This window comes from Hipposideros armiger, unplaced genomic scaffold (assembly GCF_001890085.2).
Source record: "Hipposideros armiger isolate ML-2016 unplaced genomic scaffold, ASM189008v1 scaffold_363, whole genome shotgun sequence".
Lineage (NCBI taxonomy): Eukaryota > Metazoa > Chordata > Mammalia > Chiroptera > Hipposideridae > Hipposideros > Hipposideros armiger.
In genome coordinates, this window is record NW_017731713.1 from 524,427 (window position 1) to 551,900 (window position 27,474).

The following is a 27,474-nucleotide window of genomic DNA, read 5'->3' on the forward strand; positions in this document are numbered from 1 at the left end:
TGCAGCAAAATAGGGAAGAGTTAGAAAAGTATCTTGACAATGAGTAGGTGCAATTAATTATGTAGTAATAATATCTTGTGCTGGTTTCCTGAAGCCCGTTGATGTCTTGCTAGTATGTAGAATATTAAAGGTGTGGGAGGTCTACATTGCATCTTACCGTATGTCACAATTCATCTGAATTAAGCAGATGTTTGTTGAGTTCCTATCATAAGCCAGACATTGTGTAGTTGGAGATACAAAGATGACAGCTGCAGTAGACACAACACATATTATTTCAACTAGTAAATCATCATCTTTTATAGTAATTATTATTTTTTTAAATCTTTTCATTCTATAATTATTTACTTATGGCTTAATAGAAAACTATCTTGCTTTTTTGGATATAAATGTACACACTGTCAATTTTCATTGAAAACAGTTTTGTCAAACACAAGTCATTGTAATGTCCTTTAACACTCAAATAGCATTTAAGGGAAAGTTTAACATTATAAACTACGATATCAAAAATTTTGGCTCATATTTTTTCTTGATGCTTCACAATTTTAAAGTGTCTTGTTGCTGTCTCTTTCATCTAATCCTATAATTTTTAACCATTACTGGGGTATGATCACATTCCTCTTTCAGCATCTATTAAAATGAAACTTCTCACCAGAAAAATGCATACACTCAATTATATAAACACAATACATTACATGTATTTTCTGAGGATTGACCAGGTTGAGAAATACCACACTAAATCCTACAAATACAAGTGCATAAATTTAGGAAGACACAACCTATGAAATTACAACTCAAGTTGACAATTAAGGGACGATCTTTTGAGGAATGACCCTGGGATTACAATTTAGTTTCCTATCCAAATTACTGATAAATTTATTTTCTGCCACAAATATGTGGTTTCAGTTTGCCCCTGTGATGGAAAATAAATTATTAGGCTGGCGTCCTGATAAAGTTAGCATGAATCTAGGTCAGAATGTTAAGACTTCCCTAAGCCTGACCATATGCGAAAGTGATCCATGACACATGTGTTTGCATATAGGGGATACAGCTTTGTTAAGGTTCTGGGGTTATTGTGAACAAGCTACAATTCTATGACATCTTTTTTTTTAAATGCAACTGAGTCCCATCATCCTTTAGTGCTTCTGGGATCCGGAGAAGCTTAGAAAAGTCGATGTCATTAGTTTGTCTTTGGAACATTTCCAGAGCTGAACAGGTGACACCATAAACATACCCCAGTGTTGCCTTTTGCAGTGAGCTAGTGGCTCTACGAAGTGGCTCCTTCTGTTTATAAATTGATTTTAATGATTTCTTTCTTTCTCCTGGGAAGGATTTATGTGGGCATCATTCATGTGACACCCTGGGAATGGCAGACGTTGGGACCATATGTTCTCCGGAGCGCAGCTGTGCTGTGATTGAAGACGATGGCCTCCACGCAGCTTTCACTGTGGCTCACGAAATTGGTACGCAGTGCCTTTTCTCTTCCCTCGCCAAACCAAACACTTGTAACAGCTGCAAAAGGAACCAAAGCATTTGGCAATTAATTCCAGATTTCTCCTGGTTCAGATACACCATTGGGGGGTGAATTTGTTTATATTTGCACTTTGAAGATTAACTAATAAGGGAGAGGGAAGGCAAAGTCAGGCATACAGGAGACGGTTCCTTTATAACCGTGGCACTTAAAGGCCTAAGAGAAATTCGCTACTGCTGCTGTCTTTTAAGGATCCTTAAATGACTCTTAGGGGAAATTTCTCACAGCTGACTCTGGAATGCAGTGATCTTCCTCTTAGAAGTTACTCAAGGCTCTATTGACTCATCCTGGGCGAAGCAGTTTGCACAGGAATTTATCACATTTTATTTCTTTGCTAGTGATAAACCGCCGGCTCCTGTCACTGGTAATCAATAGCTTATGGTAAACATGCCTGTCTAGTTTTTAATAGCAAGCCAAATGAAACCAAACCTAACGGTCAACAGGGTTTGTTTTAAAAATGTTACTTACCTGATTTGTTTGTCATAAGAATTACATCTAAATCCTAACACTAGAAGTTTAGGACTGAGTTAATTGTTGAAAGCTATCCCAGCAATTAGGAATATGTGTTTCCTAATCACTGACCTAGGTAGGCTACTAGGGTGATGGGAAGTTAGTTTAGAATTTAAGATTAGTTGTTAGAATTAGACATGTCTGGGCTCACTTCTTGCAGAAGTACTTTCTAGCTGTGTTACATTGGTCTTATTACTTAAACTCTCTAAGCCTCAGTTTTCATGTATGAAATATAGGAATAATAGTGTCTATTACATGGAATTATTTTTAGAGCCAAACTGAAGAGATTATGGATACCATCTGTTATTTATATTCACATAGACATCTGTTTTGCTTTTTAAGTAAATAGTTCATTTACTTTTTTAATGTATGTATCACCTTTTAGCATCATCTTTAGGGGGCAAAATATGGTTTAATAATTATTGAGTTTTGATAATTGTTTGTTCTATTTTATTAATAGATTTAGTTTTTTTAGCTAAAACCATAATTTTTAAAAAGAAATTAAAACGTTTTTTTCACATTCCTAGTAGGCAAAGCAGATTTCACAAGTTACCAATTTCTACCTGCTATGTTTCCTTTGCAGAGTACAAATAACTTCAAATCAAAGGTGTAATTGCATAAACCGGTATATTGCAGCAGTAAAATAGAAATCAGTAGTTAAATTTTAATTCTTAGATATTAGTCATGACTTTAATTTTCTTAACTGACACTCTTTTTACCATCTAAGCAGAAAAGAAAACAAAGTATTTATGTTATATAAATAATTATTCCACCGCATCTCTGATAATAATTCAATTTAACACCTTATTCATTGAGCATCTTTAGCTTAACTAGCCAGAGATCTGCGATGAAGTCTCAGCGGCATCTCCATATTCTGTGCACTATGTCAGGCAAGTGGTTGAGATGCTCTAAGAATCCTTTTTTTTTCTGTAAGGCAGACTGATAAGGACACATGGCTCTCTGATGTGCTGCTCGAGAAAAGTTCAAAGTGTTTTGAAGAATATGTCATTTGAGTTTCAGGGATGGAATAATGTCTTCATTTGTCTCTCACTCATGCCTATTAAAGTAACCAATTAAAACTATAGCCTAATATAGGTCCTTAATCAATATTTATTACCTATCTATGTATATTCATGAATGAGTAATCGGGAGAAATGTGAGAGCCGCCCAAGGCAACCTTCCAATTCTGCAGCTGAAACTAAGAGAGAATAGTCCAAATACTGAAGAGGATTGTAATTAGAGAAGGTTTACACCGGAGTAAAAGTACACCAGTAATCAATCACGACTATTCAGAGAGAAGCCCTATAGGAAAGATTCTAAATCCCTGGGAATGCAGAGGCTGGCTCATCTCAGAGGAGGCAGAGAAACGGTGAGGAGTAAGGAAGAGAGTTGAATTGTGGTCTCACCCACGCGTAATCTTACGAGCCCTAAATCCTGATCTTCAAATGAAGAGTTTACAAATTCCTTGAAAGAAGGGCTCTTTCTTCCTTCCATCCTGCAGTGATCCGTTTTCACACATCGATAGCATATGGGAGGCTGCCTTGTATGAGAACCACTGTGGCAGTAACTGCAGCTTCTTAGGGGCTACACTGACTCCCAACTGGGCTGGAATGAAGGACCTTTCACCATCACCTATCCCAGCCCTCCTGAATTCCTAAACCAAGTGTTGGATTACACAGGCAGATGCAGCAGTCAGAGAGGCAAGAAGCCAGATGCTGATGACAACAAATGGTTATTCAAACTAGATATACACAATAAGAACTTTTCTTAATAGTACAAGAAAACTGGATATAGTTTTACAAGACAACAGTGTTCACCATAGGTTTCTAGGTGAAAAATCAAACTGAATCTTTGTTATATGACTACAACCTTGAGCCTCCTTTAATTTCTTGACTGAGTCAGCTCTACTTCCTTCTTTAGAAGACTCTATAATTCATTCTCCATTCAGTCTGCCTATTTAATTTCCCTCTTTGTATTACATATGGCCTAATCTGAGAAATTTGAGGTCTGGGGATAGAGGAATATGGATTTAATTCCCCTCTCATAAGTGGATCTGGCTTTCATTCACTTTATTTTCTAATTGCTTTATTATTCTTTAATTTTACCTTTTTGCCTAAAAATTGTGAACACGTGTTATAAAGTATGAGCCTTATGAAGTTTAGAGAAGATAGCCTCACAAAATATTTCCTAATCATCTGTGTATGATTAGAGTCTTGCCTCTGCAGCCTGTGTGTTCTTGGTAATGCCTCTTGCAGAACTATTTCCAGTGCTTTATTTTTAGATTGTTGCATGAAGCCATACAGCAAGCTAACCATCCCTCAGATTCTAATTCTGCTCCACTCTTCTCATGTGATTTTCTCCCCTCCCTTTTATTAGATGCTTCCTACTTTCCAGATTTGGAGGTGATAAAGACAGGCCACATATGGTGATGAAAATGATGCTGTGAAACCTCGGTTTTGCTGGAGGGTTTTGAATTTGCTTGAGCCCACTCCAAAATGTACAACTTGCTTCATGCACACAGACTGTACATATGTTACTGTGCTCAACACATAAGTTGTGGAGAAAATTTCCTGGCTGTTTCCATAACTTTTCTACTTCATCCCTTCTATAAGCTGTAAAGATGTATTTGGTCAAGAATAACACCCATTAACCGACTTAAAGTTTCTCATGGGATTCCCCACTGCTTCCTCTTTTTATACATAGTGAAAATACAGCCATTGTATTTGAATCAAAATTTCCTTTGTTCTTTTACCGCCTCCATCTAATAAATGTCCTGTTTTGAGAATTAACAAGTAAGATAAAGTCTCTTATGGTACCTTTTCTATCCACAGCGTTAAAGTCAGAATGAAGTGGGTTAAGGAAACAATCCAGAAAGTGACTCTTTTCCTGTACTGCATATAAACCTGATCAATTCTCTTTTCCTGCTACTTCGTTCTAAAAAAGAGCTAGATTTTGGAGATACAGAGGCAACTGATGCCAATACAGGCTTCTGGAAAATAGATTTTCATGCATATAGACTCTCCATTGGCAGTAATCACTTGCTTTCCTCCTTTCTATGTTATGTGCATGAAAACATTGACTGCATTGTGCATTAGGACATTTATGAAAATTGCTTTAAACTATCAAGAACACGGGCACCATCCCTGTGCCTTGAGTGGAGGCAAGAATGTGGTTACTGCCGCTTTACAATCCAAATATGAATGGTAGAAAGTTTCAAGTGACTGTAAGTTGGCGTTTTGAGTTTATGTTTTTAACTTGTCAAACTTTTATTATCGGCGTGAAATAATAAAGATTTCACCTGCTGCACACATGGCTTTTCAAAATAATAATTTTACTGATGTTGGGCCAGCTTCTAATATGCAGGGGGAGCAGTCTGATTTTATTTAGACTAATGAAATCCATGATTTGCAAGCTTGCCGAAGCTTTGCTGTATGGTAGTTAATTATAAAACGCGCTAAGTGAATCTCTTCACCATGAAAGATTCCAAAATGCTTCCTAAGCTATAAAGTCAGGCAACTGAAAGAGTCAGAGCCAAATACTCAGCTGGAGACTTAGGAAGTGGCTGAGACACTGCAGCTGACTGCCTGTGTTTTGCTGTGGGTAGAGCAAGTTCTCTGGTTGTGCTGATGTATGTGTGACCATGTTCCCATGGATGATTAGATTAAACAAGGCCGTGTTTTGAAAAGCTGCAGAGGCCCTGGAAACACCACAGACCAAAGCCAAGTGCACAGAATCAGATGTCAGGCCTGGCTGTGAGATGTGAAGTGAAAGGAAGCTAGGATTAAACTTGGTATTTATTTCCAAACCCATAGCTTTAATCAACACAGACTGAGCATTTTTTTCTATCTAGTTTGGAGCAATGCCACACTATGTCTTTCTTGGCCCCCAGATGAAAGGTGGGAAGAGGCCTTTCCTATATGTCTAGCAGAATTGAGAGATTGAGTGTTGAGTGCCAGGTGTTGCCTCGTTTGACTGTTTGTAATCAAATCCCAATTCATATTTCTTTAGGGAAGGCCTATAACTTGTCCGCCACATGCATGGCAACCCAACCAGTTGAAGGTGTCATAAAAAGTAAACATATCATACACTTACTGCATGATTTTTTTCTTCTTATGATCAGAAGATTTCCCCTTCTCTCCCAAATCAAGAGCGTCTAAGAATATCGAATTTTTTCAGAACTACTGGAGATAGGAATGCCCATCAGTATAACAAACCTGAGATATCAGTGAGAACGACCAAGTTAGCGAACCATCACTGGGCATTAGCTATTGTCAAGCTTATATCCTAAGTTTGCCTCTTTTATACCATTTAACCCTTACAAAATGCCATGAGATAAGTACTTGTAATGGGTCACCCAGACAGGAGGAAATTGACACCCAGAGAAATGTATAAACCTGTCAAAGGTCAACAACTAATATACTGCTGGGGCTAAAATTCCAACGCAATTCGCTTGGATCCTGAGCCCAAGATTTTGATATAATACTATCCTCTAATTGTTTGTTGGTATTCCATTGGTTTTTCAACCACAGCTGACATTCAACGTTATTTTATACTACTGATAGTTTCAGGTGCCTAGTACAGAGGTCACACATCAATACAATCCACAAAGCAATGCCCCCCACAAGTCCAGCACCCACCATTGACGCCCATGCTGCACTCCACATCCCCGTGGCTACTTTACAACCACCAATTTGTACTTCCCAATCCCTTCACCCCCTTCACCCCACCCCTCAACCCCCCTCTCATTTGGCAACCACCAGCGTTCCATTTTGAAGGAGACACCTTGAATTTGATTCCAAAGGATATTGACACAGCTAGTTATCAGGTGAAAAAAAGTTTAGTTTCCTTCCTGCCAAATCACATAATTGATACAACATTTGCCATTGGTCTTTAATGGTTTGAAATGGAAGTTTAAGAGTTTTATCACTTTTGCATAAGAATTTGCATTTGAATAGACAGGTGTGATCCAGTTATTGCAGCTCCTGGTTCCCTTCCTCAAGGATTCTAGATTCTGATCCCAGGTGAGCTACTGACTCACTTTTTCAACCCCCCCGCAAGACTTTCTTGCACCTCAATAATCCCAGCTGGAAAATTAGGCAAAATAAAAACATGACCTCACTACGAAACCAATGCTTCATCTGAGCAGTGCTTTCTTAAGTAAACGCATGACAGAGCTTCTTGTGACATTATTTTTTAGGATGTGGTGTTGTGCCTCCTTGTCCATTGGTCAGTTATGGGGCCAGGAGACAAGAGCTTGAAATTCCATTTAATTTGCAGACGAAAGTTTAGGAAAACAACCAATTTCCTTCCTGAGGTTAATGTTGTAAGTCAACCCTGGTTGTACAGTAATACCTGAGTTGAAGAAGAAGCTGAACCAACATTTTCCTTTAAAGTAATGTGTCTTCACCTGGGTGTACATTATCTCCGATTTCCTAACACCAGATTCACTTGTGAATTTAGGGAGGCAAGATGATTTTGAAATCTATTGGGTTGTCGGAAAAGTCATGACACATTTTTGCAACAAAAAACATAGAAAAAATACATCATGACTTTTCCGACAACCTAATATATTGTGACTATTAAAGGTAAGATTTATTTAATAAAATGACACCCATTTGCCAATTTAAAAAGACAATGATCATACTAGAAAAATTATCAGGTGACTGTTGGTTATTTCTGAACTAAAAATATAACTAGGACTCCTACCCTATAGACTTTGCTCTGATGTAATTTATCATGAAATTCATTTCCTCAGCCTAATTGAAATAAACTTCTTCCTCATGCTGCTTTGTGTGATGGGCACTCATTAGCATGACTGTTGTATTTAGGATGTGATTTAACATCTATTAAGAAGAAATCAGTAATTTCTACAAAAGCACTTACAATTTACACCTTGATTTTTACTAGTGGCTTTGAATAGCAAGAGACAGTTCTGAGGTCCATATCATGTGGGAAAATACTAGATTAGACAGTTGTATTGTTTTCTAAATTTCACTCTGACTTCTCTTTTTTAGTATATAAATACAAATGCCATTAACAAGCACATCCACTACACAAGTGTATTTGGTCACTAATTGACTGGGGATTTTAGAGGAGACATTTCCAATTACATCAATCAAGAACTAAAGATTCACTAAGAGAGTAATGAATGTAAATAAGATTGCTTAACTTAGTTAAAGCAAACAAACTGTTCTTCAGTCTTCTGCATGTCTACTGATTATAAGTGGTTGCAAATACAAATACTAATTCTTCCTTAAACCAAGACTTGGGGACCTCTACTTTGAAATCCTGACAGTGAATTGTCAAACCAAACCCACCTCTGCCTTGTGTGTCACTTACTCCACACCTGTAATTTTAAGGATCTCTGTGGGTGACTTACAAACAAACTGTCACTGGAAAAGGTGGATGTCCTAGGTGATTCATGACACAATGATAAACTCTGATTGCTTTCACAACATGAAATATATTGTTGTCAGCTGGGACATAACATTTTAAATGTCCTAGATTCTGGCCTTTTCTCTGTTAATCAGCTCTTAATGTGCTAGTGTGTTGTCCTTACTACGAGTGTCCCTTTAAAAGAGCATGTGCTTTTATACATACATTGTCATTTCAGGGCTCAAAGATAATGGTGAATTTCAGACGACATTAGATACCTTAGCATAATGATTAGGAAATCACACTTGCAAATACCACTTCTTTTTCTTCCCAGGGCCTTTACTATGAGTGTCACGTCTTTCCTGAAGAGCATCCAAGCATCCCTCACATTCATCTTCCATTTCAATTCCTGTCTAGCCTGCAGGGAAGTCACATGGTTCTCTCTCTCTCTCTCTGTGCCCTCGTTCCAGCTTCTGTGGAACTGGCTGCCTGTTTCTTTGGGTGCCTAAATGTTTTGCACATTGCCCATGACCCTCACTGCCCTTACGAGAGCATGCCAGAGCTGACAGACTTTTTTCATGGAGGACAGAACATTCACCAGCCCTCCAAAGAGTCTGTCTCTCTCAGGGGGCCCTCAAGCAGTCCACGCCTGATGGACTCTTGGAAATCTTACAAAATTCACAGCTCCTTTTAGCTCTTGCTGAATTGGAACTAAGATCTGTTTATGCTCAGAATGGCAATCTTTTCTGACGGCCACATAAGAATGTCTTATGTGCATCTTCAGCAGAAATTAAGTGACACTAATACATCAGTAAGTGTAGGGAGCATAAAATTCACAATATTATGCCAAAGAGCATGCCAAAAACTTCATAAAATTATACCAAACTATTTGTAAATAAACTGCTTTGCTTATGTAATTGAAATCTTTAAAACTATATGCCATACTATGCTGTATGAAAGAAAAATTGAGGTACTCTCTTGGGCCCCTCCAAGTGAATTTGGTGTTTGCCACATGACCTGAATTTTATTCTTTTTATTTATTTTTTATTTTTTTAGCTGAGCCATCCCACCACCTGTTGGCAGCTCAGCAGCAGCTCAGCTGGGGCCGGGAATCGAACCGGCAACCCCGTTACTCAGAGCTTGCACTCTTGAACGAGCTCTTAACCAACTGAGCCATGCGGTCAGCCCCATGACCTGGATTTTAAATCAGATATCTAAAATCTACCCTCCAAATAAAGTGATGATTCTTTAATGCAGTAATAAAAATGCATATGAAAATTGCTATTTATTTATATAGATTTGGTGGAAAAAGACTATTCGTCCATTAAATAAATATGAATATCTTATGAAGTAGAATGCCAAAATTACATTTTTAAAAATATAAAACCTGAAATCAAATAAATATGATGCTTCAGAGGTCACCTTAGGCCACTTTCCCTCTCTCTCTTCTATGCCAGTGGGAAAAAACTCAAGTGTGAAGAAATTTCCACACAAATTCCAATATCAGCTGATAAAGATTCTACCTTTGAAAAGTTCAAGAAGCCCAGAGTGCGTTCTCAATACGTGTTTGATGTACTAAGTAACTTTAAGCCATTTTGAACAGGACATGAATGAAGGGCTCTGTTTTTCTGTGAGCTGTGGTTCCCTGAAAAACTCAACATACCACTCCAAAACTGGGTGAAGCCCTGCCAATCTTCTTTTGCATGTAATTTGGGACATACTTTACAGACTGTGATGCACATTTATGCTACTGACCAAATAAAATGTGAGTGGTGGTGGGAGGCTTTCCCAAAGAAAACTTGCTAGCCTAGTAAATGCTATTGAAGGAAGTAACTATCTAAGCAGCATAAAACGTGGAGCCTCTGAAGGTCACCAAGCCCTAGCCACCTCATTTCAGCCACAACAGCAACCAGCTGCTCAACGCGCCATTTTGTTATGAGGTGTTGGTGATTTAACAAGTTGGCCAAAAGCAGTTGGAGTACAGTGCGAACGATTTCATCTCCGTTGGGTTTTACTAGTGCACAGTGGACTTTTTTGACAGAATAGCCAAAGTCCCTGCCTTTGGCCCCCAGAAACCCTTAGAGAATGCAGTGATCGCTTTTCTATAGAATTTTCTACATTCTTTCATCGTGGTTTGTATATGCATCTATAAAGTTTTCCAAAAAAACAAAAAAACAAAAAACAACCACCAAAAACCTACTAGAAGTACTTGTTGTTGCCTACCTTTTGGAGTTTCTACACACTGCTACCCTAGAATTATTTTTAACAGCATTTTAGACTTGTTGGAGAGCCAGCCGAGTGGCTCAGTTGGTTAAGAACTCGCTCAAGAGTTTGAGCTCTGAGCAACAGCAGTTCGAGTCCCGACCCGAGCTGAGTAGCTGCTGAGCTGCCAACAGGTAGCAGGATGGCTCAGCTATTAAAAAAAATATAGACTTGTTGGGAAATGTCATTTTTTTTGTAGACTATGTGAAAATTAATCTTATGTAATCAAAACAATTTAGTCTATTTAGAAGCATGTTGCTCTGTACACTGGGATATAATATCTACATTGTAGAATGCAAATGGCAGTGGCTGGGATTGCAGAGAACGTGGTTGGGGCATAACACCACCTAGCTGAGTGGTTTTGGACACTCACTTACCTTCCTAGTGTTTGTTTTCTCTTCAAGCTCTAACACTCCATAATGGGCATCTTGGTATTTTAGACATTTTTAAAAATGGAAATGGGTATATTTTTAAAGGCTGCCACTTATTTGTAAGACTAGTAACATTCACAACTTACTAAATAACAAAAAGAAATGAAAGGGAGAAACAAGCTTCCATTTGCATGGAACCAGAAAGTTACTAACTTGACCCCTCTTTGTTTCCCATCTCATCCCCCCAGTCATCCCTTATATAACTACCTATCTACTTGGCCAAGAAAATAGAAGTCATCTACTAAGTATTTGCAACTTGCAGAACATTGAGTTAAACATAGAACTTTCAACTGTCAATGGGGAGAAATGTTCTCTGATCTCATGGGGATTATGTTTGATAAGGTGGAAAATTAGACAAGTAATTGCAAGAATATGTAGTGAGAGCTATGACATAATCCTATAGTTGCTTTGCAAATTCTAGATTCTAAATAAGGCCTTGTTTCTACATATCATTGAGCATATGTGATCCAGATGGATTATGGGAACATCCACTTCTTAGTGTAACTTTTCAGATTTTCTCAAAATGTTCACCAAAAGGCCCACTTCTAACCACATGCAGCTTTAATTTCCCTGGGGATCTAGTTTCTGCATGAGAAGACAGTTAAAATGAACTCATATACAATTGAAGGGAAAAAAAAAGTGCTAGTAGAATTGTCACAGAAAAGTAGAAATGCAAAACCACTCATTATTTGCACTTCCTATATCCTCTCCCTTAGGACATCTACTTGGCCTCTCTCACGACGATTCCAAATTCTGTGAAGAGAATTTCGGTTCCACAGAAGATAAGCGTTTAATGTCTTCCATCCTGACCAGCATTGATGCTTCCAAGCCCTGGTCCAAATGCGCTTCAGCCACCATCACAGAATTCCTGGATGATGGCCACGGTATGTACTATTAAGGACAACATGGGCTCAGAAAGAAACTTTGGAATTATTACAAGTTTGATTTCATTATATCCTCATGACATTCACCTTGACCTCTAAGACAATGGTTGTTTAGATAGTGTGAAAAAAAAAAAAAGGAGCAAGAGGACTTTCTGTTATTGTGTAATGCCGACGTCCTTGGTGGCATTATAGCTACAGTATTTTTGCTTTTGAATTGAAAAGTTCAAAAGAGAAGCAGTGTGGGAGACCACACAGAATGCCTAGCTAGTGCCCTGAAAGCTTGGCTTTTATTCCCTCTTTCACCACCAGCTTCCTGTGAGAATGCTGGCAGACATCTTGTTTCCCTGCTATTAATATGACTCTCAGAATTATTTGTTACATGCCTATTATAGGGGTGTGGTTAAGATGTAGGTGACAATTCTGTCAGATTCTCTTTATGGCAACATAAAGCCAAGGAAGGAAGCTCTTTAGATTTGCATTCATAGGAAGAATTCATCCTGACAGCAGATTCTCCTGAAAGTGGAGGAAAATTGCAGAACAGAAATAGAAAATCAATCAGAATGATGAGCAAACACTTTAAGAACTTCAAAAGAAAATCTTTGGCTTTCTCATTTAGATACAGTTCAAGAGCACAGCATACTTTATCAAACTCTATAAATCTAGGATGAGTGCTGTGAATTATATAAAAATAATAAAGGAGTCACAGTTTTTAGAAATAATAAATTCTGACCCTTAAGTAGTAATCTTTGAGACAAGCAGTTGCAAATTTCCTCGCATTTCTCATTACTTAAAAATACTAGAAACACGGGAGAATAGACTCATTAGACTTGGAAGAGAACTTCAGAAACCACTTAGTCCGTGTCTCACATTACAGAAATGGCCATATTCTCATTTTTTGTTTTTCTTTCTCCTAAAATTTGGTTGAATTGAATATGACAGAAATTCTTGATCATAGTAATTGTCTATAAATTGATCTCATGATATGGTTCAAAGTTGGATCAAGAGAATCTGTGATAACTGTTTTTTCTTAGTTCCACAAAGTTTATGGCTTGATATTTTTGTAATTTCTTAGTGAACTGCCCATCTTGAATTTTGGCTACATAATATTAAAACAATTGAAAAGTTCAATTCATTTCACACAAAAAAGAAATTCTGCTGCATAGCTTTTGGGGATCTTGTAGGCAAAATCTGTTCATTAACACATTTTATTTTTTGGTCTGTTAGTGGTAATGCGATATTTAATTGGGACTTTTAAAATTTCCTATTCCTAAAAATAATCTATACCTAGTTTGGTTTAAAATTTCCCTCAATACAAAATACATGTTCTTCATTAATTGAGAGGGCATCCCAATATCTCAAAGACTTAGAAATAATACTAAGAATCAATACATTAGGTTTTTCCTTGAGACTAACAATAAAATAGTACTTTTCTATTTTGCTTAATTTACAATGTTGGTTTAATGCTGACCACGTCCCCACATGAATATTTACTTCATCAGTTGCCTGCCTACATTGGTCAAGTCAATATCTAATAAAGTCCCTCTTGGGTGGAATCTCTACAATATTACTTTTGCTGTTTTTTGGGGGGGTTTTTGCTCAGGTTTTCTGAAAATGAAATCACATTAATATTTTATTTCAGCATCACACGTTACACATTCCAAAAGGTTGAGCTAAACTGAATCACTAAATGAATGGATTTAGTTGCTAAGGCAGCAAATACTTATGGCTAAAGTGGGACCAATTTTTTTTTCCTGTGCTAGTATTAGGTCAGTTAATTACAATGCTGTGCAGAATTTTATTTCTTAGTGCCATAATTTTAGAATGATTTCATTTATTTCATGTTGATGGAATTCATGATCTTACTTTCTGAGCAGTAAATATTCTTTGAGTATTGTCTTCATTTCTTAACATTATTTCTGTATTTAAAAGAGTCCCTGCTCAGTTTTAAAAATGTTTTGCAACCTATTCATATATTGTATAAATCTGTCTATTCCAAAGGACCTCATGGTAGATAGCAACGAAGACCATGCTTTAAAATTTTTTTACAATTGCACTTGACATACAATGTTATATTGGTTTGTGCTGTACAACAAAGTGATTAGACATTTATGTAACTTACGACAAGACCGTCCGATAAGTCTAGTAACCATCTGACACCATACATAGTTATTACAATATTGTTGACTATAGTCTCTATGCTGTACTTTACATCCCCATGACTGTTTTAATAACTGCCAATTTGCATATCTTAATCCCTTCCCCTTTTCACTCTTTCCCCCAATCCCCCTCCCCACTGGCAACAATCCCAAGAACATACTTCTAATAGAAATAGATCTTATTCACGTGCACTGATAAAATCTTATCTGAATTTCCCATTTCTATATAATATTAAATAAATAAATTCAATTAGCACAGTTCTTTGGACAGCTAATTTTCATAGTTTATTAATAAATTCATTTCATCAAACTTAGACTTTTTCACTTTTGAATATGTTGGATAGGCAGTTTTGTGTTTTAACCAAAAGAAAATAGTTTGATTTTAGCCTATAATGAATAAAATCATTTCAGAATAAGGAGAACCAAAGAAAGGCCCTATGATACAATGGCAAAGTGTGTTCATTTCAAAATAGCATGCACAGGTACAGAATTAGAGCAGCGGAAACAGCGGTGCTCTCTGTAGCACTGTCACTTAAATGTGAATTCAAATAATTTAATAACTTCTAAATTGCACTCAGAAAAACTGATGAAGTCAGTTTAGTGATTTTGAGATGGTTGAGGTTCTGACATTTCCTCTTCAGAGCGTAAGAGAGAACCAAGAAAGTCAAAGCCCAAGACAGAGGAAAAACAAACAAACAAAAAATACATTTTTGTTAGAAAACGAAACTGATATCATGAAACCATATCATAAAAACCTTCCACTTTACTCATTGGGAGCCATGCAGGCTCTCATTCATAGCCCATTTATTCATATTTAGTAGAAACAGTTCTACTATCTTTCTCTTCTAATTTTTCTAGGCCATGAACAATTTCAAGCAATAATATAGTCATGGAGGGGGTGCCCTTCATTAGACAGGTGAACTGGGAGCAAGAAATGATATCATTTGACAAATAGAGAGAAACCAGAAAAACGGTAAGATGTAGCCCTAAAACATTCAAAGCTCAGAGGTCCGGCACCATTTTCTAAAAGGTAAAAAACCGCATCACACCAGCATGATCAGTGAAGGTACCTCTATATTTCAGCATGATACAAAAACCAACACTCCCAAAAAAGTCATTTTCCTTCATTTAGGAAGATTAAATTGTGACACTAATATAAAGGCAACAAAGCAAGTGCTATTTTTTAAGTAGACACTCTCACAAAATTTATACAATTTTTAGATGGTACCTAAAGAATTCATTATCTGGAAAAAATCTATTTATGGATAGTAGCTCATCTATCTGCTTCCCACCTCCAGCAATGCTGAAGAAATGAGGTCTCAGCGTACAATTAAATTCCAATCATTTGATTTGTTTTTGAAATTATTAGCCATAAGTAGCCGGACATTTGCAGCACTCAAGCAGTGCCAAATTTAAATCCATTAATACTGAGTGTTTCCTGATTTAGTTCCAACAAGAAATATGGAGCAATTAGGTTATGGCTTGAAAAGTCAGTGTGCACTCTCTAAAATAACTGTGCCTGCAGATTTGTGATTCAGAAAAGGAGAAGCCATGTCTCCTGGGGACCCCCCCAGCCCCTGCCAGCCTGGCCAAGATACTTGAAGACATTCTGCAGTGTTTACACAAATTAGCTCTAGGCAAGCTGGCTAGGAGTATGATCCTCCAAAATAAAGGTAAGCACTGGCAGAAAAATGGTGCAGTGAAAGCAGGCTATTGAATTTCTTGTCTCAAATGCTTAATAACCGTGTGGCCAAAAACGATAGCTGTGTCTGCGGTATCCCTAAGTTGACAGTGCCAGGGGATGAGAAAGGCCACCACCTAAGTAGATACAACTCAAGAATACCCACGACACAGCCTGCTCAGGAAAATCTATACACAGCTCTGAAAAATTTAAATGTAGTATATTTCAAGATCTGAGTTTACAACCACTTACTGAACCCAGAACTTGGGAGATAAAATTGTATTAGAAAGTCAATTCCCTGAATCCCTTGTAAGTGTAGATTATGAAGCTGGTCATGGGAGCTGAACATTCAGACTTTTTTATTTTTTAATCTAGATAAACATTTATGGGCATTAAGTTGTTCATAACATCCTGATTATATTTTTAATATCTAGTGCATCTATAGTTATAGCCTGTTATTGATTTATTTAATTTTTAAGGTTCTTTTTTAATTTAAGTATACTTGGTATGCTTATGCTAGTTTCAGGTGTATCATATAATGATTTGATAAATATATACCTTACAGTGTGATCACCCCACTAAGTCTCCAAGAGTTAACATTCAGTTTTTAAGATAGTCCTCATCAAATTTGAAGCTCATTCTTGTATATCTTGATTTTCACTTAGACAGGTTATTTAATAGAGCCTGCAAATAAGACATATTTTTAAGTCCATGGTAACCTATATGTTTAAAAGGCTATGTTTCATCCTTCAACAAGGAGAATTTTTAATTTAATCCCCTTGGCACTACATCCACTAAATAGTGGATCGAATGCTTCTCAGTTTCACAAACAAACCCCTTAAATTACTTTTAGTCGGAAACGATTGTCTGTGCCTTCATCAGTGACCTCATTAGTTTATTTGTCACTAAGTCCATAATGCGTCAGTTCCTCTCTCTTTTTTTTGTTAATTTTAATTTTTAATTATAGTTGACATTCAATGTTATAATGGTTTCAGGTGACATTCAATATTATTTATATTAGATTCAAGTGTACAGCATAGTGGTTAGACATTTCTATAATTTATGAAGTGACCCCTCCCAGTAAGTCTAGTATCCACCTGGCACCATGCACAGTTATTACAATATTATTGGCAATATCCCCACATCCCCATGACTATTTTGTAACTGCCAATTTGTGCGTCTTAATCCCTTCACCTTTTTCATCCAACCCCTCAAGCCCCCCTCCCACCTGGCAACCATTGGTTTGCCCTCCATATCTAGCATCATCAAGTTCTCTTTTCATGTTAGACATTCAAATAAAGACGAACGTAAGAGGTGCAGGGTGAGAGAGATGGTGATAGGAAGCAAAAGGGGAGAGTTTGCAGTGTTGTTAGGCCCCTTTGAATGAGTTTCATGAGAAATATTAACTGCTTTCTCCTAGGCCATGGATATTTGGGCCAACACTCGATTTTCTACCTGTACTAAAAAGGAAGAGAAGATAGAAATACATAACTACAGTGCTGGAAATAGGGGGGGGAAATGAAAAGAACAAGCCAACCTCAATGTGATAATTTTATTAATCATTAATATGAAAGGCAAACAGTGCTGGTAGTCAGACATAAATAACCAAAGACCTTTTGGTTCCGTTTCCTAGACACAGGGCATGCTTTCCATCACCCTTAGTATACCTTGTGTCAACGGAACAGCCACCCTTTCCTTTATTCATCCATCCCAAATCACTGAGTCTTACTTTTTAATTGTTCACCTTACTTGTACCACTTAACTTAATATGGATAGTAAAACAAACGTGCAGCATACACACATGTCTTTCATTTAGAAACCATGCAATTATATGCACCAAAAGGAAGGAAGGAAGGAAGGAAGGAAGGAAGGAAGGAAGGAAGGAAGGAAGGAAGGAAAGGAGGGAGAGAGAAAAGAAAGAGTGAAAGAAAACTGCAACTTGGCAGTTGATGGAACAGAACAAACAGACAAAATGTTGGCAGCATGTCTCAGATAGGATTTCAGACTAGGGTGAATTAAAAAAACCATGTGAAGTTGATATGAAGAAATGGTTGATAATAAAAGTAAAACAGATTAAGAAAAGTTAGAAGTAGACCAGATGCTTTTAGAGTTCAATATAAATGACACTAAAAGATTGATCAATTTCCTCTCTCACCCCTCCCCACAAATATATGTATTTTTTAAATGGAAAATCTATATCCAATCCACCATTACTTAGATTTTAAATGTTTTATACTGCAAGATTCAAAATGAGGTTCTTTATTGATTTTTTTAATTGTTGTTCTGTGGCAGAAGACTACATTTGGTAGAGATGTCTGTATCTATTTTACAGCAAAAGGACATAATTCAACATACAGATGAAATCAATAGACTGAATATTTTATGGTAGAAAGAAACTCATACAGCAACAAATCCTTGAGAGCACTGGAATAATACATTAATGGCAATTCTGAAATAAATCATTTTATTTTAAGCAAGGAAAGGTCATCTCCAGGTGACCTCTAAGGGAAAACCATATAGCTGAGATACTGTATTTTTAATAACAAAGCAAATGTATTATTTAAACAACAACAACAACAAAAACCGTTGTGCCTTGGCATTAAGCTTTGTAAAGATATTCCACCTATTGAAGTCTCCTTTTCGAAGCTGATTTGAAATTATTTGTATTATACGTTTCTTTTTGCTCATCATGTAGTAGTGAAGCAGGGTGTCGGTGGCTTTGCGTCCATAGAGAGGTGGTGACTTATTTTGGCTGGAGACAAACCAGGTAGACCTATTTCACATGCACCCACACATGTAAAGACCTTCCAGCTAATATTTCATCCCTCAGTCTTATGGTCTGTGCTTTTCAGTAAAATTTTAAAAAGTTTCTTAAAACAGCACTTTTGAAGAATTGGAAAGCTTCTTGCTGTCTCAGAGAACTGTTGACAGTCTTCTAACACGAGCAGCCTGATGAGTGTTCCCTGGTTTACACAATGCTTTTTTTTTTACCCCCCCCCTTTTTTATGTAGCAAATAAGATAACTCTTTCCATAGAGTTCTGAAGAGCCTAATCTTACTCTGTTTTCTAAACAAAGCTTAGTGTGAGGTTTTACTATCATTCTTTCCTATCGACTTGATGTTGATGTTTTTCTTTTAACTTGATGTTTTTCTCCCAAAGTTCTCTTTGGCTGGATACTTACTTTTAATGCTTTTCCTGGCTTGCCTTAAGAAGCTTTACCTCTTCAAACGTTCTGGCTCAGAAGTTAAATAGGAACTTTACTCTTTATTCATTTTCATATAATGCCTCCATCACAGATTGACAAATTCTAAGATATTCACTTTGAAGAAACTTGAATGTTGTAGTTATAAAAACATTTGCAGTATATTTAAAATGTGCTGAATATTTAGTTTCTCAGTGGAAAGTAGGATTTAAATATTATTTTGTTTTGTTGAATCAAAGAATAGCTCAAATACATCTAAATGGTTGTTACATATGTTGGGCATAGTAGCAACTGTCATTGTTTTGGATTTTCCTGGTCGCCCCTTACATCTTTGTTAGCTAATTTTACCCTTACAATGTCACAATGAGAAGAAAAACATTTCAGAGCTTGAAAATAAATTAGGGAGAAGTTAACTACCTTGGCCAAGAACACTCAACCATTTAGTGTTTTGCCAGAGTTAAACTTTAGACTGCATGTTTCTACCATTAGACATGATATCTACCATTTAAAAGATCCCTACACACACTTGCCCTTCAGCAATAAAACAAGAACTCTATCCACATGGTAAGCAGAGACAAGATGGTCTAAGATGAGGAGGCTAACCTCTGAGCATGAAACCCTAATAGCTACGTGACCTATCTTTATGTTTCTCCATTTCCTTACCTGTAAAATAAAGAAAACAATAGAATCTGCTTTGTAGAGTTCTTGTGAGGGTTAAACACGTTAGTACATTTAAAGAACTGAGAATAGTGTAAGCATGTAACAAATGTTTGGATTTTTAATTCTATTCATAATCAGTAGGTAAATCCTAAAGTCAAGTAAAAAATACAGAAACAGATGGGAGAAAATTAATGGTATTCACTCACTGATCAGGGGCTCTTAGGGGAGCTTTTTGCAGGGAGGTGACACACGTTTCCACTTCTGAATTTGTATCATCAGTGCGTGTGCCGGCTGCTGTGGATCCCACCTCACTATATACCCCCCTATTACTCTGCAACGAAAGCACCAACTTATTGGTGGCGACACACTCCAGACACCCAGCAAATACTAATTGCATGAAGTAACTGATGCAAAGTGTAGAAAAAGGAGAAGATTAAAAAGATGGGCCGCGACCCAAATTATCAACGATTAATTTTCTTCTCCCACTGCTCCTTTAGTCTGTGACTCTTGAAAAGTCATTATTAAAATTCCTATCAGCCTGAGAAAAGCAACTTATTTAGTGTATTGCCTTCACTTTATTGGGAGACCGTGAGGAGTGGATCAGACTCATTTTTTTGTTTTCCCCACGTCCGCTAGAATGTTGTAGTTACTAACCAGATACGTTGAGCCTAATACCAACTATCATTGTTTTGAGTGAGTGAATGAATTAATGAGGTTTCACCTTGTTTATTATTTGTGGAATTAATGGAAAGGAGACCTGGATGGGCACATGAGGAAGAGGTAAGTTGGAAGTGGAGAATGGGGTGTACAGGAGTTCCAACTCTGTTTCTCATTTATTTATTGTTGTTGCTTTAGATCCATTATCTTATTTCCGCTAGGTCTATCCCAATTTCTTTTAGTCCTTCAGCACAATGGTTGTTTTCACAACTAACCATTACAAAATACTTTTATTTACTCATACCACTGCCATCACTGTGGATACCCCAGAGCACATCACCCACTGGAAATCCTGGAAGGTGTTGGTGAGCACGAGGAGGCACCCAGCCCCGTCCCCCCCAGAGTCCCTTCTCCAGGGCAACACAGCACTGATCTGGGGCTTCATGCTTCAACACCAGCTGGAGCGTTTCATTTTTAGATCCATAGTTTTAGTGCGTTGCAACGTAAACACGGACCAGCAATCAACCTTGGTTCCTTTTTTAGGTAACTGTTTGCTAGACCTCCCTCGCAAGCAGATCCTGGGCCCTGAAGAACTCCCAGGACAGACCTACGATGCCACTCAGCAGTGCAACCTGACCTTCGGGCCCGAGTACTCGGTGTGCCCCGGCATGGACGTCTGCGCCCGGCTGTGGTGCGCGGTGGTGCGCCAGGGCCAGATGGTGTGTCTGACCAAGAAGCTGCCAGCCGTGGAGGGCACACCATGTGGGAAAGGCAGGATTTGCCTGCAGGGCAAGTGTGTGGACAAAACCAAGAAAAAATATTATTCAGTAAGTGATTTTCGGGTCACGCAATGCCTGGAGCCCACTCCTCTCACATGTGTGGGGACTGTCGCCGGAAGGCTTTATTTCTTAGTTAAGCTATTTTTTCTTGAGAGATCATTTTACTGCTTCCTCCTTTAACCACAGGAGCCATTTGCAGTCATCATAAACTGGAGAAAACGCGGGTCATAGGTACTCCTCCCAGTCCTGTCCGATAACAAATAAGCATGTATAGCCCAGAGTCTAGCTACTCCAGACTCCAAGGAGGTCCCACCATTTGGAACTTTACTTTCATATCTCTTACTAAAGTTATCAGAATAGAGATATTTAAATACAGAAAGGAAATAGCGGTAGAACTGACATGTGGTCTTCCTACATACGTGATGCGCTCCAAAATGGGCCTGTTTTCTCCCCCACAGCGAGTTCAGTAACTGTAGGAGCTAAAGGAACCTATGCTTGCTCCAAGGAAAAACCTCCACCCTTCCCCTAGAGTCCACTTTCGGGTCAGCAGCTGCCACCTCAATTATTAAGGCCCAAGCAAGGCCTCTGTTCACGCTCACAAGATTTTAAACATTGTTAGAAGAACATGGACATATGCCTATCACCTGTGTCTTCCAAGGCTATCCCACAGCCCAGCCTTCTCAGGTCACCTGACACAGGCAGTCAGGGGACGCTCTTCACGCTTTCCCCCTGCAAAGCGGTTTATAATAATCTTCCTTTTGGAGTGTCTCAGCTTCCTACTGCAGTGTCTCCAGAGTAATAGACCTGGGGTGTCATAGCAGGGTCCCTCAATTCCTGTCGTGTGTATGTGGTGTGGGTGCAGTTCAATATCTGTCACATCTCCTTTCAGGGGTGGGGGGAGGGGAGACTCTAATCTCATTAGGAATTAAGTCAAACTCAGGTCACATAGGTTGAAAGTCTGTCACAGAGAAGTTGTGTGAAGTTAACAAAGGCACTGCAGAACTTTAGTGCTAAAGAGGGAGAAATGATATAAGCACAATCCACTAATGCCCGGTGGCATGCAAAACCTTTAGCATCGTGCATTTTGGTAAAGATGCATGATCAGAGTGGACAAAACGTTAACCATGGTTCAGTGGTTATTCACAGAAATGTATAATGTCAGAAGGCATAATTTAAAATCGTCCAGAGGAATGAGGAGGTGATCCTTGCAGCGCGCTGAGTACTTTGGGTGAAGAACCCAATGCCTGCAGTGCAGGAGTGAGGGGTGGAGGGGGGGAAAGCAGAAAATATGAATTGCTTAGAATGGGAAACATAATTCTAGAATATTCAATACCTATGACCACATAAAATTCATTGGAAATTTAACGCCATCTGTGATGACGTTTCCAGTCATTGAATGCAAGCGATTTCCAAATGTAAATTTTGAATGTTTTCCTTCCTCTGAGTTAAAATATCTTCTATTTTCTATTTCAGACATCAAGCCATGGCAACTGGGGGTCCTGGGGGTCCTGGGGCCAGTGTTCTCGCTCATGTGGGGGAGGAGTACAGTTTGCCTATCGCCACTGCAATAACCCAGCGCCCAGAAACAGTGGCCGCTACTGCACAGGAAAGAGGGCCATCTACCGTTCCTGCAGTGTTATGCCCTGCCCGCCTAATGGTACGCTGCTCCCAGGTGTCAGCAACCATCATGTGTCATGTGGCTTGTATTCTAGCAGTAATAAATAGAGGAGGTTGGAGAAATAGCCTATTAATCTTATGCTGCACAGTTCCACCAGTGTGCAAATCAACAACAAATGCATGAGTGATTTAAAATTATTATTACAAACAATTGAGTATTCAGGGACTAGGAAGAAAATAATTGTTGTTTTCAACTCTGTATATAGATAAAAAACCTTCAACACTAGTGTTTAAAGAGGCTCTGAAAAAAGTTAGCATCTTCTCCTTAATTATTTAAAAGCACAAGAATGTATGTAAGTTCAGAACAGTAGAGTAATAATGTGACATTTTGTTTTTTAGGTAAATCTTTTCGTCATGAGCAATGTGAGGCCAAAAATGGATATCAGTCTGATGCAAAAGGAGTCAAAACATTTGTGGAATGGGTTCCCAAATACGCCGGCGTCCTGCCAGGGGACGTGTGCAAACTGACCTGCAGAGCTAAGGGCACTGGCTACTATGTGGTGTTTTCTCCAAAGGTAAGTGTATGCTGACTGTCCTGAAACAGTAGGCATCCTCGGTGGAAAGTATTTGGTAGCATGAAGCCTGCAGATACCAAATGCAAACAGCCGTTATTTGGGGGTGGCTAGACTTGGAAGGGTTTTATTTTCATCTCTATCATTTCTATAGTTTCAAACTTTATATAATGAATAAAAATTATTTTGCAAACAGAACTGTTTTAAAAGCTATTTTTTAAAAGTTCAACTCTCTGTCAAGGAAGGTGAGATGTGACCTTAACTTCAAAATAGCCATGAAAACAGCTAGTATTCCCTGGGCATGTTTGTAAAGGGGACCATAAAGCCAAAAGCTTTCTATTTTTCTATCATTTATTGAAGAACTCCTTTGATGACCCATGAAGATAGATTTTAAAACTGTCATGGCTGACCAGGACTTTTTTGACGGGTGTGGGGGGTTGCAAATATTCATTTAGCCGTATTGATGATAAGAGCAAAAGAACCAAAAACAACCTAGGTGTCTAACAATAAATGGTTAGCTTAATAAATCATGGCACATCATACATTTGAAAACTGTATAGCCTTTAAACAGCATTTTGGAAGATAGTTTAGCATGGTGATGTCTTGTACCCTTAATATGAATCAGTGCCCCTCGAGCTGTATACATTATACATGTGTGAAATTATCCCTTATTTTTCATGGAACGTTTTTTAAAAATTGCAGCTTTATTTTTCACAATCAATGTTATGCAACAATTTAAAACACTGTTTATCTAATTTGCAAACAGGGGCTACATTTAAAACCAACTTTGTAACTGGCTTTCAGATATTTATGACATTATTGGAAAATAAGTTAATGTCTAACTAATGTAATTTTGAAAATGTTTTGTTTTTTACTGCAAAATAATACATTTTCATTTTAAGTATTATAGAGAAATGAAAACTAAAGCATCGCCTGGGAATATAACTATTTGGAGAGCTGTTAACCTATTGAAGTGTACCTTACTTCAATTCACACACACCCATACACAGTCACATACTCACACACGTATATGATGAGTTTTGTATGCACACAAGTACAAAATATGTCTGCGTATTTGTGTGTGTGTATATATATATATATATATGTATATATATACATATATATATATATATGACATGTTTTTTATGTACACTCACATGCACAAACCACAAATACTCCATGTACATACCATTTTATAGTTAGCATTATAAATATACACTAGTTCTTTTCTTCAAACATATTCAGCCTCTCCCAGTAAGCATCTCTCCCTAACTTCCCCAGGCTCCCTTTCCTACACTCATCTGTTTGTCTTGATGTCAGCATCCCACAGTTTGACACACTAGGGAGTGCTTTCCAACCATGACAAGGTTCTGGATGTCAGATTTAGATTTTCAAATTTATTGCTATAATAACAATTATGCAACAAAGAAAGATCTCTGCTTTTGAGCCTGCTCTTACTCAGCCGTCCACACACTAAGTGAAAAGATAGCTTTTATCAGTGTAAAAAGGCGAGCCTATAAAATGGGAACGTGTGATGCACACAGAAGTGAGTATCCTGGGTCTCCTAACACTTTCAGAATTAAGCTCAAGAGAGAAAGTGCGTAACCCAGATTTGTCCGAGACCTTATTTCTGCCATGATATCAAGGATTTCTCAGTTAGATGCTCTTGGAAACTGTGGTTTTTTGGTTCTTTGTTTATTTTTCCATGTACTATCTTTTGCAATTAAACTCAAAACTCACAAATCAGAACTTGTTCTTTTGCCTAAGAAACCAAGTACCTGGGCACAAGTATTTCCTATGCTGTTATGTTTCTCATATTCAGGTGACTGATGGAACTGAATGTAGGCCATACAGTAACTCTGTCTGCGTCCGAGGGAAGTGTGTGCGAACTGGCTGTGATAGCATCATTGGCTCAAAGCTGCAGTATGACAAGTGTGGAGTATGTGGAGGAGACAACTCCAGTTGTACAAAGATTATTGGGACCTTCAATAAAAAAAGGTAATGTGACAGAATAGTTCCCCATATATGAATTGAACAAAGCTTTAGAAGCTTGCAAAATGGATAAAGGACTCACGTGACATCATCAGGTATCTGTGGAAGGAGGGCTAGCAGGGTTCTATTATAGTAACACATTATGAATATGAGAAGAAAAAGAGAGAAGATAAAGGAAGTTCTGGTCGTCGAGTGGAAACTCGTGGTGCCTCTGAGAGATGGTAAACTGCAGTGGCCACGACGTCAACGTCTTATAGTATGAAAACTGAAACGAAGTCAGTGACGTTCCACTTTAGCAATACCTTGCAGATCCACCATTCCTGAGACATAATTTATGAAAGGATGGCTGGTTTGCATCCTAACTACTTTTTTCAGTAAACATTTTCTCATTGGGCTCTAATTTTTCTTAAAAAAAAAAGTTTCTTGTTGCAAAATGTAAGTTAATTGCTGTGGTAGAGACAATTGCGTTTTCACTGGTGTAAATCTACTCGATAAAGAGTAAGGTCTGTTTCCTGCTTCTTCTCATGGTCCTTGATTATACTGTCACTTTAAATATGTAAGTTTATGAAGTCCCAATTTCTGGCATAAGATGTTATGCTATCAGCAGGGTGGCAGAGTCAGCTAAGGAGTCTGCTGTTTGTCTTCTGCACCACACCACCCTTACACTGAGTGGTATCGGTCAAGCACACCTGTGGTCTTGATGTATGTGCTGTGTTGTCTTCAACGGGAGAGAAATTGGCAAACCATGTTAACAATAAGGATTTATTAAACCAATTACATGCCGTGTTAACATAAAAAGTATCTTTGATATGATAAAAATGGTATGGCTGAAGAACTGATTAGGCATTGCTAATTCTACTTTCTAGTGATATAATAATTATTCATTTAATTGTGTTGGACCATCTAGGTCAAACGTCCTGCAAGTCCAATTATAGTTGGCATTTTTATATATTGCAAAGGTGTGAGACACCTTAGAAATGTTCAACTCTAAGCTTTGGTTTTATCTATGAGGAAATGGGGACTCTGAATGTTCAGGAGTTACCCAATTCTACATGGCTGGTGAATGCCAGGATAGGGGGCCATATACAAGTGTCAGGAGGCCTGCGTTTTAAGCCTACCATGGCCATTATATTAGCTCTGGAGTAAACTTGTTCAAATAGTTTAATATACTCCCACTTTATATGTTTTTATGTAAGATAAAGTATCATGTCCAACATCCTTCCTGGCTTTGTTTGAAGCTGCTGTACGTTTGATATTAGATATTTTTCTAAAAAGTCCTGCAATGAAGTTTAATCCAAGTGCATTACAGAAATAAAAATAATGGATCAAGTTGAATAGATAAGCAACATCATCAGCATTGCATCTTTTCTCTTCAAACAGTGGGAAGCTCTGACACTTGTCTGGCAGTCACTGCAGATCAGATGCCCAATAGACAGGGGCTTCCCTGGGGAGGAGCCTCCTCTCCAACTCAGAGGAAGTGCTTGTATTTTCCGTGTATGAATCAGGTGCCCCAAACCTTTAAACTTGAGTAAGAATTTGAAAGTAAACAATTACATATCACACACATCAGTCAAACTGCACCAGCAAGGTACTTATTTCTATTTCAATAACTATTAGGATGGTAAAAGCTATGGAGTCCTTACTTATAGAGGCAAAGATTTTAGCAAATGATGACTCCTTCTCATGGCATAGTCCACTGCTGCTTAATTAGAATTTCCGTCTTTGTATTTTTCGCAAGTATATGGGTATTGGAGATATGTATGCCTTTGCCATTTTCCTTAGTCAATGATGGATCATGAGAGACCTATCTTATTTGTCACCCACCATAAAGCCTCAGTCAGTCTATCATAATGCTTTGCGGATACTAAGCGTTCAGGAAATTTGCTAAGGCATTAAAGATTCTTTTTCCCCTGCTTGATGATATTAGTAAGCTGTGGTTCCCCAGAATTTTATGCTCCATTTTTCGTCCTGCTGAGTTAATAGTCCAGCATTCTAGTAGAAATGGAAGCAGAGCCTCTCTTCTGTCTCAAGTTCAACAAACAATTAAGTCTGTGGTTCCTCAACTAGTCTACATGTTGGAAACAATACAAGGAGCTCCAGAAGTAGTACGTAGCCCATGCCCAATCCAGAAAGATGGGGATTTCATTGGTCTGGGGCCTGGGGATTAA

The 27,474-nt window shown here is 38.0% G+C and overlaps 1 protein-coding gene across 2 annotated transcripts in view; it reads left to right on the forward strand.

Moving 5' to 3' along the window:
* ADAMTS5 (ADAM metallopeptidase with thrombospondin type 1 motif 5) overlaps positions 1-27,474 on the forward strand; it is a 43,500-nt gene that overhangs the window by 12,146 nt on the left and 3,880 nt on the right. For both annotated transcript variants that reach the window (XM_019662019.1, XM_019662018.1), the window contains 6 exons: positions 1,328-1,460; positions 11,823-11,990; positions 20,890-21,173; positions 22,599-22,782; positions 23,142-23,317; positions 25,137-25,312. In XM_019662019.1, coding sequence (XP_019517564.1) covers positions 1,328-1,460; positions 11,823-11,990; positions 20,890-21,173; positions 22,599-22,782; positions 23,142-23,317; positions 25,137-25,312 — 1,121 coding nt within the window. The remainder of the gene's footprint in view (positions 1-1,327; positions 1,461-11,822; positions 11,991-20,889; positions 21,174-22,598; positions 22,783-23,141; positions 23,318-25,136; positions 25,313-27,474) is intronic.